At 49.1% G+C, this 18147-nt stretch overlaps 1 protein-coding gene across 1 annotated transcript in view; it reads left to right on the top strand.

The window, feature by feature from the left end:
• The first annotated feature begins 8096 nt into the window (after nt 1-8096).
• The window catches only part of CCDC33 (coiled-coil domain containing 33), a 213635-nt gene continuing 203584 nt past the window's right edge, over nt 8097-18147 (top strand). Inside the window, exons 1-3 of the mRNA XM_090029238.1 lie at nt 8097-8406; nt 8819-9306; nt 11156-11350. Coding sequence (XP_089885364.1) covers nt 8097-8406; nt 8819-9306; nt 11156-11350 — 993 coding nt within the window. The remainder of the gene's footprint in view (nt 8407-8818; nt 9307-11155; nt 11351-18147) is intronic.

The following is an 18147-nucleotide window of genomic DNA, read 5'->3' as shown; positions in this document are numbered from 1 at the left end:
GGGAAAGGGAGGGGATCAAAGTCTTACCTGCCCCAACTTTCTGCAGAGGGAAGGGAGCTGCTACTGCTGCGGTTGCCCTTGTAACTGCAACCAGGCTCCCTGGTACCCTGATTAACCCCTCCCAGGATATTCTGTTCGGTGCAGGATTTTCTGCTCTGTCAAAGTCTTCCCGGGGGGGTGCCATTCCTCTGGCCTCATTCACGGCCTGCCCCCAGATACTCTGCTAGGTGTGGGGTTGTGCCTGTCTGGCTCCTATGGCCAGGCAATGAAGGGCTGCCCTTGCCATGGCAAAGATGCCTGAGGGGGGGGGCATTCTGGCACCCCCTCAATAGTCGGCACCAAGGGATGGTGACCTGCTTGCACCCCCTAGTTATTTTGCTGATGTACAGCACCTAACACAGAGCCAAAAGTCCTTCTGTGGGTAAAACTGCCTGCTAAATCAAAGCTCATGTCTCCCTGAATAAGGACAGCACAAACTGAAAGGTTTAGGATTATCCGATGTCTTTCATGAAGCATAGCCGATAATGGCCTTTTATTTCTGAGGAAGTCCCTGAGAATTTTGCCGTTCTTTCTGTAGGAGCAAGGAGGATCTACAGCAGGGGTGTTAAAGATACAGCCCAAGAAACCCTCAGGTCCAGAGTGCTGCTCTTGAGTCCAGAGTTGACCCAGAAGCTACAGCTGGCACATGCCAGACTGGTCTTGCGCACAGGGCCTGGGATGTGCATCCCACATGGTGCCCACTCTGGCTGGCCTGGGATCTGTGCTGCACATGGTGCTCCCCCTACCCCCCGCTGCCTCAGCCACTCCAGGGTAGACCCTGTGTGTAGTGCAGGTCCCCAACTGGCTTTAGTAAGTGCCATGTGTAGCGCGCATCCCAGATTGGCCCTGTACAGGTGCTACATGCCATGTAGTCCTGAAGAGCTGGGGTTGTTATTGCATGCTCTGGATCTGACAGGAGGGGTAGGTATATGGACCCGATCTGGCCTATAAAGCTGGCCACACACCATTCATCCAGTCTGTGGACCAGCCCCACACCACTTAACCAGACCATAGACCAAACGAGTTTGAAACCCTTGGTCTACACGTTTGAAAGAGATGCTACTGTCATCTAACTGTCAGTCTAAAAATAAACCAAGAAATATTGCCTTGCACTATTATCCTCATCTTCTATGCTGCATATGCAATGTATCACTTGCATTTCTTCTTTCTGTGGACTTTTCTTATCAGCAGTTTTTTTTCTATGCTCTCTTTGTGCTATGTACACAGAGTAATGCCAGACCTAATGCGCATGTAGATCTAGCACAACTAAAAAAAATTATCTTAATGAAGTGTACATTACATTAGATTAAGTGAAAATTGCTCTTTGATGATCGCATAATTAAAGACAGAATGTTAATGTATTTGTACAAGGGATGAAAGGAAATTAAACATGACGGTTAAGGGTATAAAGGAGAAAGTACCTGCCATATTCACATATTACAGCTCCATGAGATTTTAATTGGAGTCCTGCAAAACTTTCTGAACAAAGCCTGTTACAGTCATGTTTTTAAATCAAATTGTGTGTCCTAACTACTTTGGTCATGAAGAACAGGAGTTATTATTGTCCTAAATAGGGCCCTGAGCCTCTGAAGATTTAACCCAATGCTTAACCAGGTACATGTGAATAGTCTTGTTAATGTACTTTGCAGCTGTCAGCAACCAGTAAGTACACCAAAGGCAGTTTAATACAGGTATCACCAGGTAAGTTTAGACAAGAACAACAACAAGTAAATACAGGCAAATCTTAAATAGATGACATAACCCAGGTCACATTAAAGGATAACAATACATAAGTAACTATTTACAAAATATGAAGCGCAAGTCCCCTGCCCCCCTCCCTCTTCCAGGTACCCATGTGACCGGATCCACTGGGCGTTCCCTAAGATGCCTAACTCTGGCACCTCTCCTACAGGAAAAATGGCAGGGTTAGGCATCTTAGGGAAGACCTAGTAACCTCTCAGCCCCTGACGGGCCCCTCCCCCCCACTGGTCACTGATCTCTTGGGATGTCAGGGCTTGCTCCCTTGTACGGACCCGTTTCCTGGGTACTCATGGATCTGGGGAGGAGACTGGGAGAGGCTCCCGGAGCCACAGGTGCCTTGTCGGGGCCACCTGGGGCCCTGCCTTCTGTCCTCCGTTGGGGCTCAGGCCACCTTGTGCAGGTACCAAAACCCAGGCCTCACCTTCTCCCTTTCTTTGGGGCTTGGGCTGCCTTGTGTGGGACCCGAAGTCCAGGCCCCGGGGGACCTCAGCTGTGCTGCACTGGTGCCTCCTGGGTGCCCAGCCTCACACCAGGGAGGGGGTTGCAAACCCGAGTGACCTGGCGCCACTTCCAGGGTTTGGGACGCCGTGCACCATCACGTGCACCGAGTCCTTGGCCGCACGCCAAGGGTAGCAGGCCCAAGCTGCCATGTGCAGCTCCCAGGGTTGGGCAACTCTGTGCATCACCGCGTGCACTGGGGTTCTCAGCTGCATGCTGAGTGAAGCAGACCCAAGCCACCGCATGTGGCTCCCAGGGTCTGGTGGCTTCATGCACTGTTATGTGCACCAAGTATCCAGGGACCCGAGCTGCCTCCTGCAGCTCCCAGGGTCTGCCCTGTGCACTGCGCTGTACACTGACTGGGCTGCAGCCGAAGCTGTTCGACACTCCGGGTCCTGCCGAGGGAGTTGTTGGGCGCTCTTCTGGGCTACAGCTGCTGCCTGCTGGGCAGCTGTCCCCAGCCCTTCTTAGCCCCTCTGCTGCTTCGCTGTCCCTTGATGCATCTGCTGTGTGCTGGGCACACATCTCCTTTATTTACTTTGGAAGCTCTGCCTCCAAAGACTTGCCAGACCTGCAGGATGCAGGGTTCAGTCAGGTCGGGGAGGCTTTTTGCCCTGCCTCTGTATAAGGAGCGGGGCTGGCCTTGTCCAGCCCTTACCTGTATTGGGCTTGGCCAAGTGACCTCTGCCTGATCCCAGGGGCAGTAGAGTTCTAGTGACATACCAGAGCAGCCAGTTGCCACAGTGGGGATGAGGAGCAATGCACTGTGGGAGTCTGGAGGGCTAACCCGATCCTAGTCATGAGATGCTTGGTGTCCATTTTAACACTGAACTGCTTCATGTAGTGCCAGTTCAAAATGGTTTCCAATTTCTCAGGAACACTTTTGAACCTTTGCAAGAGGTTTAAATTAGTCTAAGCTGTCTTGTACATCTGTCTGCTCATGGTTTAAGTTGTGTTTAACCGGTCTAAGCTTTACATGTGTCCATGTCTTAAGTGAGATGAAGTTCAGCCCCATGCCTCTATATGTGTGTTTTCTTCAGCGCTAAAGTGATGATGATCTGGATGAAGTAAACCAGTATTTCTTGAAGCATGAATAGAAGATTGGCCAATGCTTAGCTAATAATGAGTGACTGATCTAGATATTAAATTGCGATAACATTAACTAAGTGATGGTGACTCAGGAACCAGCCCTGGGTGCCAGTTTGGGGGAAGGCCAAAAATAGCAGCTCCCACCACTAGTCTCCTGGCCACCATGCCACCATCAATAAAGGCTACCATGCCACCACCCAGGACACAAAACTGCCCAGTTACATCCCTGTTAATTAGTTCTCAAATATATTAATGCTTAAGCTGAACTGGGTAAGAATGTCAGGAATAGCAATAATGAGAAGGGCATTGGGAGCATATAAAATGGCACTAGTCTGATCATTGCCTCAGTTTTTTTTATGCCCTCTTCATTGCCCTCAGGGTTAGAGCCCTGCTTGATAATTGTTATACTGCATTCTGACTGCCTTAGGGGTATTTACAGTGAAACATGACCTGGAGCCAGCTGAGCCAATGTGTTTTCCTAAGACCAGCTGCGCACTGCTAACACCAGGCCAAACTCCAGTAAGATTGGTGTGAATCGGAAGCATTGCCATTGTCTTCACTAATAGACTTGATTGAGAAAGAGTTGACTTTGTGTGGAGTCAGTAGAAATCCACAGCAGAGTTGAGCCAGCTGGAAAATTTTCAGTGAAAGAGTTTCTCATTCATTCAAGCAGTGTTGAGAAAACCAAAATTCTTCACAAGAATATGTTGAGTTCAACCAAAGTTTCCCTGGATATTTTTTTTAACTGGCCTATTTTTGTTTCAGCTTTGCATTCCAAGTTTCATTTATTTTTCCGGTTTCTATTACTTTTATGGCGACATAACTTACATGGATACCAGTAATATGTAACAGGATGACATCATACAGGAGTTAAAATGTTCTCTGATTTGGTTTCATCTTTACAATCATTTAAGGACAGCCACTACTTAATCCTGTTTGGAATACCTTCCTTTGTTTTTTAAGTCAGGGGTGTCAAATTCACCCCAATATCTAGGCCAGATCCAGACCACAGGGCTCCTCCTGGGGCAGATCTGTGGAGCCAGTGGCTGCAACCCAGCAGGTTCAGGAGTGGTGGTGGGAGTCTGACAATGACAGCAACGGGGAGGCAGCTGCAGAGGTCCAGGGACAGTAGCGGCAGGGAGGAGGCAGCAGTTGGCCAAGTGTCTGCAGGATAAATGGGATTGTGTCAGCACAGACCTAGCACAGCCCCATTGTCACGAACAGCCAGGCCCCAGTGGGGCCTGGGGACCCTACAACAGGCCATTCCCCCCAAATTCTGCAGGTAGCCTGGCAGGCTGTACAGAACAGCTCTGCAGGTCATGCTTGACACCCCTGTTCTAGATCAAAGTTTCCCTTGATTGTGTTGTAATGAAGCGGTTTGACTGTCATCATTTCCTAAGAAACAAGGATCCTAAGTATCTATGAGCTCTACAGTTGAGGTGCAACTGGTTCATAAATGGGAACATGGTAGAGTGTTAGGTATGGGGGATTGCATTTTATGTGAGGGTGGGATCACTGTGCTGGGTGTCCCAGGGCACGTCTGCGCCCCGCTCCTAGTGGGACTTGAATTTAAGGGGGGAGGTGTGTCGCAGGGCATTGAAGTGCCCTGCTCCTACTGCGCCTAGAGAGAAGGACAGGTGCTGGTTGCCCGGCAACCGCAGTCGGTCAGCTGACCGGAAGGGGGCAGGGCCTGGCCTAGATAAGCAGCTTGGGTTGGGGCCAGGCAGGCAGTTCACCATTAACATCCCAGGAGCAGCACAGCCTAAACAAGCTAGGTGGCCTGAACAGTTTCAGTTCTTGGAGAATGGGAGGAGATACCCCGGTAGGGATTGGAGTGATGTTTAGCCAGAGGGCTAGAGCTTACATTAGCCAGGAGGTGTGGTTTTGAGTTATGGCTGATTGGCTTATGGTTTTGTTTGTTATTACACCGGAGGACTGGGAGAGGCTATAAGGGGTTGGAGGAGGCCTCATAGGAGGCCCCAGTAGCGTGGGGTTTCCTGGTGCCAGAGAGGGCACAGCAGTCTGGATCTAGGGCCAGGTGAGGCTGAGGCCACCTGAGCCAGAAAAGGATTATAGACCCAAGAAGGGGGTCTGGGGGCCAGGCACGGCTAAGGCCACCTGAGCCCCAGTTGTGAGGAGCACCAGTGTGGGCACTGGCAATAAGCTTAGAGGGTGCACAGAGGCGAGCCCCAGGGAGGGTGGGTGCACAGAGGCAAGCCCGGAGGACGTCCACAAGGGTACGGGCAATAGCAATTTGACTCAACAACGTCTGGTACATCTGAGAGGTTTGGGGCGTGGTGTAAGGGGTGATAGGAGCCACGCAAAGCCGATAAGGCTGGGGGCACCAAATCAATCTACACGGAACAGGGGCCAGGATAAATAAGAGCACCGTGTGCAAAGGACAAAAGGCAGCCTCCCTTATAATACTTTTGTCATCGAAGACGTGGCAGGCGAGAATGAGGGTGCTTGATAGACAACTTGGCACGGTAGGGGGCACCAGGAGAGATCATGGCCGCTCCTGGGTCCCCACCCTGTGACACCAGGGAAAGCTTTCAGATGCACAGTACAAGGAACCCTAAAAGGCAGGTCATAAAATCATGGAAAATGAGGGTTGAAGGGACCTCAGAAGGTCACGTCTAGTCCAAACCCCTACTCGAAGCAGGACTGTCCCCAACTGGATCATCCCAGCCAAGGCTTTGTCTAGCTGGGCCTTAAAAACCTATGAGGATGGGTATTTCACCACGTCTCTGGGTAACCTGTTCTAGTGCTTTACTACCCTCCCGGTGAAAAAGTTCTTCCTCATATCTAACTTGAACCTCCCTTGCTGCAGCTTGAGACCATTGCTCCTTGTTTTGTCATCTCCCACCACTGAGAACAGTCTAGCTCCCAAACTAGTCAAGCTGCTTTGAGGTCACGTACACCCTTTTACACCAGCTGAAGTTCTGGCCATTATTATCTCAATGCCTGCCAATTCTGATATGGCCCCAGGCAAGGGCATGAGTAGAAAGGGGAGTGTCCATTGATAACCTGGCCCCTTTTTGCTTTGTGCCCCCATACACACACAACCCCTTCTGGGTTCCCAGGAGGGTGAGTTATCTGTGGATGCCCACGTTTTCTGCCAGCTTAGGGTGGCCAGATGTGAGGGAGGTACCTGGATCCTTCTTCTAGGTATTGAGATGGGGGGAAGATGAAGGGTTGCAGATGAGTGTCTAGTGAGGACACAATTGGTTGTTATGTAGTAATGGAGACAGTAGATGTGGGAGTGGGGGACTATCAGCCTAAATTTCCCTTTCAGGGAAAGGCAGGCAAAGCTCTTTGGGTAGATGTGATATCTTTTATAAAATAAAAGGATATAGGCAAGCAGGTTCTTTGGGTAGATGTGCTTTTATAAAAGATATCACATCTACCCAAAGAACCTTGCCTGTCTATGCCTTGCCTGCCTATGTCCTTAAACTAACGTGGCTGCAACCAAAAACCCAAGAGGCACGGGGGGCAACTGAGGCTTGGGAGAAAGTGAGCACAGGTTGTCGGTTATGTGTGGATCAAAGGGTGGGGGGGAGCGTCCAGGAACCCCTGCAGCCCACACATGCCGAAGTCAGCCTGGTGCACCCTGGATCATACGGGCAAATGAAGTTAGTGGACCAGTTTTCTATGTAAGTTCCTTGAAAGCCACAAAGTGGAAAGCTGCAGACATGAGCAGCCCCAGCTCCCCCAGCTTCTAGGGACCCAGGACCAGGGGTCATGGTTTTCCTCTCCCACTCCAGTGTAGCTTTCATCACCTCTGCATGGGCAGCACAGGGGCAAACCCAAACAGTCCCCAGGCAGACCAGCCAGAACTAGATTTGTTTCAGAAAGTAAGTTGAGTGAGAAGAACTTATTGTAATGTCGCGAGTCCTGGATATACTAGATTCCCATAAGCAGGATCAGGCCTGGCCTTGAACCCAGCCCTACCCCTTTCTCATATGAAGACCTCCTCCAGTTCATGGCATGGTCTGTGTGGGGAAGAGAAAGGGTGGTGTTTGCTGGCATTGCCTTGGTTATTTCCCTGAACACAACCTTCCTCCTTCAGCTTTGTTTGCTGGAAGCCAGGCGGCAGGTTTGCATCTAGTTACCTGGTTTCACTACAAACAAACCAAGTTCAAAGCACCCACTCCTCCTCACTCCCCTCCTGTGGAGCAGGTAAGACAGGACGCTCTCTCCCTCTTTCTCTCTCCTATGCAGTGTGCTCTGCTCCAGCAGCCGGCTGCCTCTTGACTTTCCCAGAATCACCAAGGTGTGCAAGTGCATAGCAGCCTCTGAGGGCTGGTTTGTTTTTTTTTGAAAGCCTCCTTTGATTGAGGAGGTGTGAAGCTGACATGCCACTGACAGGCAGCTCCAGGCACTTCCCTGCTGCAAAGGAAAAATGCTGTTTAAAGGAAAGGCAGGGTTTGGGGGAAAGCCTACAGCAACAAGGACTCTGCTCAGAAAGTCCGAATCTCTGGCATTAACTAGAAAGGCTGGCACTGCTGGTCCTGTCATGGGTGGTTTGACCTGTGACTGAACAGGGTGTTGGACATCTGCCAAGAGGGCTGCTTGACACAGCAAAAAGAGGGGCTTGTGTTAGCATGGGGCAAATCTTTCTGGGTATTTTGTAGAGGAGTTAAACAGAGCTATCGGCAGCGGTTCTCTTATTATTATTGCCCACTCCTTCCCAGGAGGAGGCCGCGGCGATGGCCAACAAGGCCACAGAACCTCGCGTACCCATGACCCTGCAGAGGTCACGTCTGAAGGCCGAGGAGAAGACCCTGGACTTTGAGTTTGAGGTGGTGAATGTGCAGTTCAATAAAACAGGAAGATATGCCCTGAGGTTGACTGTGGAGAACCTGCTGCTGGAGGGGTCTGGGGCTGGGGTGAAGCTGCGGGTGAATGAGGGAGACGCCCAGTACACCACTGTGGGGACCACCGACATCATTGAGCAGAGCAACCCCAATGAGATCTGTTCCTTTGAGAGGAGGAAATTTATCTTCACTCTGCCCAAAGGTGAGAGGTTGCATGTGAAGGGGAAAGGGAGGAGAGGAAGGGACAGGTCCGTACAGCCTCACATAAGTCTGAACTCCCCAACTCAGAACTTCCCTATTCATCGCTGGTTCCTTGACTGTGAAGGATGGGTCTTCACTGAGCTGCAGACTTTGGCTGGTAGTAAAAGGCTTTGTGCAGCAAGCCTAAATGCCCAGGCACTTCTCTGCCAATGCTATTTTTGCCCATGAGCAAGCTGGGCTGGATCAGGTTTTGCATAGCAGGGTTGGATTAGGTTGGGAGCTTGAGAAATCCAAGGGACTGTGTGGCTGGAACAGATATCGGCAGGCAGGATAGACTCTCAAGAAGCAAGCAGTACAATCAGCTTAGGATTTGGCCTGTTGTAACATGTGCTTGTGTGGGTTTTGGGGGCCAGGATTCTGCAAAAATGACAAGAACCACGATGTGCGGCTCCGGATTGAAGCTCTGCAGCTCCGTGGTGCCTCCATGAAGAACAGCCTCCGGGCAGGGGAAGCTTTCTTTGCCATCTATCCTCGCACCAACCAGCCCCGGATCAACCTCTTTGCCAAGAAGGATGAGGATCTGTACCATTACGACGATATCATGGCACTGCTGCGGGTGGGCAATGATAAGCTGGCAATGCATTGTGGGAGACTGGCCTACAGTGTGTGCTTTCATGAGCACCGCCCACCCGTACCAAAGGAAACACATAGTTCATCCCATCAGCTTTCACCCCAGCCATCCACAAAGGAAGAGGGGGCAAGAACACCACGGACATCATCCCCCATGCCCCTGAAGTCACTGGGAACCCGCTTGCAAGGTCACTCACACGTTACTCCAGGAACATCCACAGACTCTCCTAGCCATTTGCCAGCTGTGGACCTCCACACCTCCTCACCAGAGGTAAAAAAACTATGTCTGTGCAGGATGGAAGGGGTGAGCTGCTTCCACAGTTAAGGAAGGTGGGTAAGGTGGGCAGTAAGAGAAAAGGTGGCCTAAGCATCAGCTATGAGGGCACTGAAATGCCTGAATTCAAACCAGGCAGGATCTGCCCAGCCTGCTACCTCTCCAGATGTTTGTCTAGAGAAGGGAATGTGTCACTGGTATAACTTATGGTTGTGACCATCATTCTTCTTCCTCTCTACTAACGATGCTCCAGGACATTTGGCTGCCACGTCTCAGTCCACAGGGGCTGCTGCATTTCAGTGTGGTTGTATGTGCTGTGGGCTGAAGCCCCCTGCTAGCCTGTTCCAAAGAAAGCATCACTCATTTCTGACCCTGGCACAGCCCTAAGGACCCCACATTTTTCAGCCCCTCCGTGGTCCAGCAGAACCTAGGTCTTGGCCCTGCTTCTTTGTGAGATAGTGGCAAAGTGAGGCTAGAAGTTGGGATAGTCTTGCAGGCTGAATACTCCTAGACAAGAATAAGCAAGTCTTTCATCTCACGTGGTTCATATGGTTCTGCTTTAGCTTCGTTTGAGGTGTGGATCAGAATAGGTCTGTCCATCCCATCCCACTTTAGATGGGATGGTCTTTCTGCTCTCACTTGGTCCAGTGTCTGAGCAGCACTCTGAAGCCAAGAGTCTCACTCCCCAGTTGTGGCAATTTCCCAGGGCCTTCCATTTACTTCAAGATCAATGGTGATTCCTTTTATGTCCCATTGTTTTCCTTTCCTTGCACAGTGATAAACCTTCCATGGTTGAGGTAGAGAGGCCATTTGCTTTATAATTTCTCTGGGACACCATCTCTTCTTGCAACAAACAGACGGATCTCATTCTCCATCAGCCTTTGCATTAATACAATGATCACTGGTATAACTGACCCTTTATTTACTGTCTGATATTGTCAGGTAGAGTCTTCTATGGAAAAACCCCAGAGAAGCTAGAAGTCTGCCCATGAAACCTTGTGTAAGAAGGTGCCCTGCCTTTTGAAAGCCCAGGAGGCCTGGGGTTGGCCAGCAAAGCATAATTACCACACTCAGCTAGGAAGTGGCTAGATGCCTACAGGGCTCTGAAAGAGTCAGGGTAGGAGGGGAATAGGCTTTGAAGTGGTTCTTGGTGCACAGGGAGGAAGTTGCTTGAAGCAGTAGCTTGGTAGGAGTAGAGGAACTGGTTGCTTCAAAGCTATGTTAAAATTAAACTCTGCCCTGGAAGAGATCAGGGTGGAGCAATGAGTCCTCCCTGATCTGAGGGAACTAGGCAGCTTCCCTGCCTACAGGTAAGGAGCTGATTACACGACTGCTTATGGAGTGGGGTCCTGGGCTATGGAGAGATGGCGGTGCCAAGTGAGGTGAAGAATCCCCTCCCCCAGGACCCTGGGGGTCCCATTGGGAAGACCTATGGGTCTGAGATGACAAGAGCTGCCCCAGGGATAGCTGCTGTATGGTGTGCTTTCATTGGAGCGGCAGCCCTAACAGAAGCCAAGTTCTTACTCGGTTGAGCACCCCTGGGCCCCAGCTGGGATGGTGAAAGTGTCATCGCTCTACAAGAAAATCCAGTGGGTCAGTACTGTGGTCAATGGCCAGTTCTCAGCTGCTTCATCTCTTCTTAAACTCTATGGAGCCCTGACTCTGGAGGAGTTTGTGTGGGGTTGGTATCAGAGCTGATACTCTCCCCCCGATATTGCCTGGTCCATGGACGGAGATGGATAGTAACAGGCCTGCCATAGGATATGGTGGGCTAGTAGGGAGAAAAACAGGACAGGCCGTTCTGTATCACTGCTCCCTCCTGAAATGTGGTTTGTCGTCATCTTAGCAGATATCCAAGCTACCTGTTGAGCCTGACCAAGACTCCTCCCCAGATCTAGAGGATGACTCAGCAGATGAGGCACTCGCTTCTTCCTCCTCTTCACCAGCCATGCCGAGGCAGTTACCAAGCAATGCCAGTTTTCACCTCTCTTCACCAGGATACAGCCCAGATCTGGACTACCAACCCTTCTCTGAGATGCAGGTTAGTGATGGATCCACCTTCCTTAGCATCTTGATCCCTGGGTACAATGCCAGGGAGTGCATGCAGTTTGGGAAGACATATGATGTCTCATTCGATCTGCTCTGCGCTCCATGCAGCCTCCATTTGGAGTGGAAAGGTTTTACCCAGAGTCTAGATTGTCTAGTCCAGTCAGTGGTGGACCGGGATAGCATGATCCAAGTAGTACACTGCCCACAGCAGTGCTCTGGCCTCCTGGGAGACTGGCCCACATTCTGACATTCCCTGCCAATCTATTTGGCATTATGTGAAGCTAGCAGAATTAGGCTGGGAATGGATTTGCTCTATCTTGGTTCTTTTGCCTACATCCTCTGAACTCAATTCCACCAGCTCACTGTATTGTTTCCACCCTCTCTATGGCAATCTAGGGATGATAGAGATAAAAATGGAGGCCTTGGAAGACCAGGGAATGAATCCAATATTGGAAGTGAAACAAAATATGTCTGCTGACCCCTGCATGCTTCCCAGTGACTGGCTTATGAAGAAAAACCTAGAGAATTCCTTGGCCTCCAGCTAACCTCTGTTATCAATGCTGAGAAATTCCCAACCCAGAGCCTGCATTCATGTCTTGTCTACAGAAGTGTGTCTGTGAGCCCAGCACTGTAACATGTGAGCACTTCAAGCAGTGATGGATTCGTCTTGGCAACATCTCTGAGGGAGGGAGGGGGGAGAGATAGCTGAGGCCTTTGGTCCTGTCTTTGTATGATTTGCAATAGCACTATTAATATTCAGAGCTGCTGCTGCTGCTGACTGAGCAGATTCTAGGAACCAAAACCCCAAGGGCCCCTGACCTCACTCCTTTCCTTGCCCTGTGGAAATTGCAGTCAATGAGGTCCGTGACATCTCCACTTAGGGAGCACTCGGGCTGGCACCATTTTATGTGGTTGTAGGGCAAGAAGTGTGTTTCTGACCACGTATGGATGAAGCTCCCTGTCTGAGCTGACCAGCAGTATATCTGCACTGATTTCTTGCCCCTTCCATGGAAGTGAATGCTTTGGATGATGCTGCTTCAAAACCGAACTGGGGTGGAAACCGCATGTCCCGGCCTCAAGGTGACATTTTTATAATGGATTTCAGTTTGGCCCTTATGAAGGGGTGAATGGAAGGGTTGTAAGATTAAAGTAGGAGCCTGTAGAGCATAACTCCCCAAATCATAACAGGACTTTTCTTGTGTGGCTCAGACCCAGGGGAGGCATGAATTGCCCTGTTCATATCATCCTGCCACCCAAAAATATGCGGAGATGTTTGGAAGCCTGTAATATACACAAAAATCCTTCCCGCTCTTATCACAGCATGGGTCTTCTTCTTTCGTATGGCGTTCTAGGATTACAGAGTTCATAGATTAATATCTAAATTTGATAACACTTTGACTGCTTCGGGGTGGTCGCGTGGATTGAATTTAGGTTGCCATTAAATGATCTAACTGGGCAAATGCATGGTGGTTTATCCCCATAGAGAGTAGGATTTGCCCCATGGGAACAAGGTTGTGGTTGGTTATTCTGGATTTATTAATTTTCTTTTCTGTTCTGATCTTTTCTTTTCGAGACAGGATGGGGAAGTTCCAGAAAGGTTTCCCAGCCCACCCACTTTCTTTCCCTTGATATAGTCATACCCTCAATATAAGTATAGACTTGATATACACATACCCTTGTGCAGGGAAGTGGAGTGGCGGGGGGCAGAATCGCAGTTACTGGGTGCAAATGAAGTTGAGTAGAAGGAGAAGCAAAACTGATCGCTCTTTTCTTGAACAATTTAAAGAGAAAGGAATAGGGGAGGCAAACTAACTGCATGAAAAATAAAGACTGAACTTGGATGTTAAACATTCATTTGGATTTGCCCGTTACAGGGTTTATAGGCAGAGACTCTCCCAGTGCTCTTGCATATGGTGGTGTGTGTGGTGGGTGGGAGTGGTGTTTTTTTTAACGCTGACTTCTGGAGTCCTGAGATTGACGAGGATCTCTGCTCTTGGTTTGTAATAACGTATTTTGGCCATTGTGCCTGCAGACAAAAAGCTGGAAAAGTGGGATTCCTGATGACACAAATCTAGAGGGTGAATCAGATAAAAAGTATCATATTAATCTCGTGATCTGGGGGAGGGAGACGCCTTACATTTCTGTTTCTTTTTTTTCTTTAACACTGTGGGTATAATTATGAATCTTTGATCTTTATCATTTCTTTGGCCCAGTCAAGTGCCAGAGCTCTGCTATGCCAGGAGCTGAACAAACAGAAAATGATAATCCTCAAGAGGGTTACTCTGTCCTGTCTCTCTCTTGCTTTCTGGTCTTTGGACCTGATTGTCAATGAAACACGGACCTAAAAGGTTGATATAAAGAAACCTAGAATTGAGCATAACTTAACACTGGCAACGATGATTGATAATGAAAGGGCCCAATTCTCACTTTAAATTCTTGTCCCGTATACAAATAGATGATCCTTATTAAGTGCAAGCAAAGCCCTGGGCTTTAAGGGCCATATTCTGTGAGCTGTCAAGTGCTTCCTCCTGCTGATAACTGAGTGAGCATTTCAGAGGAAAGTTTCAGAATGTGACTAACTGAGCTTGCCTTCCCATCCCTCCATGGAGTAGAGGCATTTGTCAATGGAAAACAAGAAAGCAAGAACCCCTCCCCTCTTGTAATAAGCAGAGAATTCGCTGGCCGGAAATGATTATTAGTGTGGCCCTGATTGAGTTTGCTCAGCAAACGTCTAGACGTAAACCTTTTCCAACAGGAGGAAGGCAAAGGAAATCAATAGTAATCAGCAGCGAGCCAGAGTCATTGTAAAGGGAAAGTTAAGGTGTCAGGCTGGGCATGGGGAGAGGAAGGGGGGTGGGGATAGAAAGGGAGTAAAGCATCAGCAAATGCAATTTATAACCTCAGCTCCTGGGCCCCCAGGGGGAATGCAGTGAGCTAGTGCAGCGATAAATCGTGCGGTGCTGATGTCACTCTGGAAACATTTGCCAGGATGGCCTTATTTAAAAACTTAAAAACTAGGAAAGGGGCATGTGTTAACTCTCTCTTCCCTGGTTAAGATTAACCAGGGAAGTTGTCTTCGAAATGCAATGGACACTAGATTTTTTTTTTACTGCCTGTAAAATTGCCCTGTCCTTGACTGAAATACATTACCTGACATTGAAGGCTGTTTCTGTGGTCCCTGTTCTGGGTTTTCAGTGAGGCTGCAGTTGGAGTTGTGCCCTAAAAGATGAGCTGAGATGGTTTGCAAACTATGAAGCTTTCTGGTTCATAGTATATGCATGAGAGGTCACCCAGACCTTTGACACATTTGCCTAGGCAGGATTATGGAGGAGCAGAGGCTGCTCTGACCTTCTATCCCCGCTTTAGGACATTGAGACAGAATCCAAAGGCCAAACTGAGTCCAGGCATGTGGTGCCTTCATGGCTGTAGCTATATAAATGTGCAGGAGCTGAACCCAGGTTGTCTATATGGCAGACAAGGATTCCAGCACTGAACCACAGGGGACTCTGGTGAGCTGAGAAGATCCCTAGTATAGACCAGTTATTTGGTAATGCCCAGCTGGCATAGCTACTCCTGCAGGGTATGGAAGGCATCCTTTATTTGAGGGGGGAGGAGATGATCTCAAGTAACCGGGTTCTTAGCTAGTAGAACAGTCTCCATGGGACAGCTGCAGCTAAGGTGTTAGAGCAGCCTGAAGATGGCTCTAAATGGTACCAGAGAGTCATTTTTGTCTCTCAGCAACCCCCAAGCTGTGCTTCTGGTCATATTTCTCTTCTCCTTCCTCAAATTAGTCACAATGTAGCTGAGAGCTCTGTCCTAGCCATACCTGCCAATGCAGAGTTGGTGTGTCCAACGTGTTCCAAGAGTATGTTGCAACAGGGGTCAGCGCTATACTATAATAAGGAATAAACAGCTGTTCTTTCCCAAAGGGCATTAGACTTAGCTGGTTAATGTTGGGAGTTTTATTCCCTGCTCTGCCATGGATGTCCTGCATCATGATGGATAAGTCACTCAGCAGTTTGTATGGTGGAACTGGCCTCAGTTTTCAAGATCTCCTTCTTGGGCACCCTCCCCACAACCTAGCTTTCACTCCCTGAATCTAGCCCCTGTGAGCTATCATGGATTATCCGTTTTCTAAAATACCCACCAAGGCCACTGCTTTCACTTGAGCATTCCTCTGTTGGGTTATGACTATTCATAACTCCTCTTTAAAAAGCAGGGATGGTTCTTATGAACATAGAGACTTTATGTGTGTCCAAAAGTTGTTAGAAATGGTTTAGGGCAGGGGAGTCGAACATGGCCTATGGCCAGCACAGTACCTAGATTCCTGATGGACCCAGGCAAACTTTTAGTATCAGGCCCCCCCTTCACCAGAGGTAATGACGATAATGATAATAATAATAAAAATTACCGTTTTCGGGCCCCCCTTTCTGTCCAGGCCCCGGACAGCTGCCTGGTTCACCCATGCCTGAGTCTGGCCCTGCCTATGGCCAGTGGAGACATTCTGTCCAGACTGCTGGGCTACAGGAGGTTGGGCATGGCCAGGGAAGAGGTGTGTCCTCCTACAGGATTTATGGCCCCTTGGTCCCATGATCATCAGTGGCAGAAGGGTGAGCTGTCCCCAAACCCCTGTTGCTGCCAGTGTCACTGGCCCTGCAGGTCTGTATTGTGCCCAGGGTGAATTTGACAGTCCTGGTTGAAGGGGATCCCCAGCAGGAAAGGTCCCTGTTTTCCTACTATACAGACCATGGGGCTTGCTAATAAATAGATAGCTGGTTAGCTGTCCATTACCAGGAAGCTTCAGTTTTACTCTAGTGTTTATAGCCCCTTTTGCCTGAGGCCAGTGCACATGGGAATTAGGCAGTTCTGCTAGGTCTCTTCCCAAGAGTGCATGTCTCTTACTGTGTTACACTAGATAAGGAAAGCCTCTGCTGCACTGAAGACTTGGGCCCTCGTTTGCTGTTGAGTACCATTTAGATGTTACTTCATAGGCAGCTTGTATGCATTGTGTAAATCCCTCTGGGAAACATCATTCTAGGCTTGTTTGACTTTTCCTTAATTCATGCTGGGAGGTCTAAATTCCAACTGGTTCAGGTAACAAGTGAAACAGTTGATCGTTCCAGTCTACTCTGGGAATCGGAGCTCTGTGTTCGTAATGCAGGAGGTGCAGGAATAGGGTAGCAAAGGGGTGCCATATGCCAGATGGGGGACAGCACTGGATAAAGCCCCTGCAGCATATTCACATATGACAAGCATGATTCAAAGCTTTCTGAAGCTAAGAGTCCATCTCTTTCAAGCATGCTGGATTTCTCTAATGTGGGCTATTGCTCTTCTAATTCTAATTGCATGCAGGGCCAGATTGACCCCTTAGTGGGCCCTAGGCAAACAAACTTGTGGGCCTCTACTTAATACTGTATATTTATATTACTTTTTCACTCAATAATTATAATATGTAAAATAAGAACAACTGAGCCTCTTCTTCACTTAGGGCCCCAGGCACATGCCTAGTTTGCCTGTACGTTAACTCGGCCCTGTCTGCATGGAAGGTCCTTATGGTGCTATGAGAAGCTGAGGCACACACGTATGAGCAGAGATCCAGGGGCTTTCATCTTGGCTTTGTTCTGTGTGTTGGAACTACTGTAATTTGTATGACAAGAGATTAGCTCTTCCTCTAGCCCCTCACGATCATGTTGAGTTGGACCAAAAGCTGACAGAATATGCAATAAGGAATAGATACATCTATTTTGCTGGCTGGGTAAAGATGGACCAGATGTTTTGCCCCAGGGGCGGAGTGACCCAGATGAGTGAGTGTCAGACCTGAGTTGTACCAGATGGGTGGCCTTAAGTAAGGTAACCTCTGTGCTTGCTTCCCTACTTGTAAAACAAGCCTCCCAGAGGCCCAAGGATGTGAGCATCTGAGTATGCTTAGAGATCTGGTTTTGCCTCAGGTCACTTTTGTTCCTGCTGAATACAAACTCCATTTGCTGTGTGGGTAGGGACTTGGAGGGGTTAAAAATGAGTGCTGGGGAAAGGGCAGGCTGTCAGTGATGGAGCGAGGCTGTGCCTACCGCATAGAGCTGAGGTGGAAAAAGCTCGGCAGAGTCAGGCTGCTGGTGGTGATTGATAGGGAGTTTATGAGTACAGCTTTGCCAGCAATCAGCTAATTTCTGAGCAGCCTAGGGAGGTGGGGGCTAGGGGGCGGGTGGGAGCCAGTAGATCAGGGAACAGCCAAAACAAAGTGAAGGGTTTGACCAGGACATTTTTTGAGCTTGTTAATGGACCTGTGCAGCCTGGCAGTGCAACTTGCAGTAGCAGGGCCTGTATCTCTCCAGCTATTGTGCCCTCTCTCTGCACCCCTGGACTGTCATCCTGTGCATGCCCCTTAGTACAAACAGATAGAGCTGTACTATGGCTTTACACAGGCTTCTGCCCAGTTCTGATTCCTCATTAGCCAAGAGGCTGGCTGGACGTGTGAAGAAGAGGATTATTATGCGGTTGCATGCTGGACAGGGAATAATAGATGCGAGGCTGAGATCCACAAGGAAGGCCGAGCCAGTGATAATGACTTTCTTCTCTTGCAGCATTCTGTACATAATGTATTCCCAGGCACGAGCAGCGAAGCTCAGCAGATTGCTCAAGTGCCTCTCGTGTCTTTCAGGGCAAGACAACTGCAGTGATTTCAATAACATATTTGTAACTAGAAGTGAGCACTGGGATTTGTGTGTGAAGGCCGGTGTCTGCACTGTTGCTTGCAAAATGCTGGTGTGGAATATGCTTGAAAGCTATGCT

This window comes from Crocodylus siamensis, chromosome 15, assembly GCF_052110815.1.
Source record: "Crocodylus siamensis isolate JL-2025a chromosome 15, ASM5211081v1, whole genome shotgun sequence".
Classification (NCBI taxonomy): domain Eukaryota; kingdom Metazoa; phylum Chordata; order Crocodylia; family Crocodylidae; genus Crocodylus; species Crocodylus siamensis.
The sequence above is the reverse complement of the archived record's forward strand: the minus strand, read 5'-3'. Positions and strand labels throughout refer to the sequence as shown.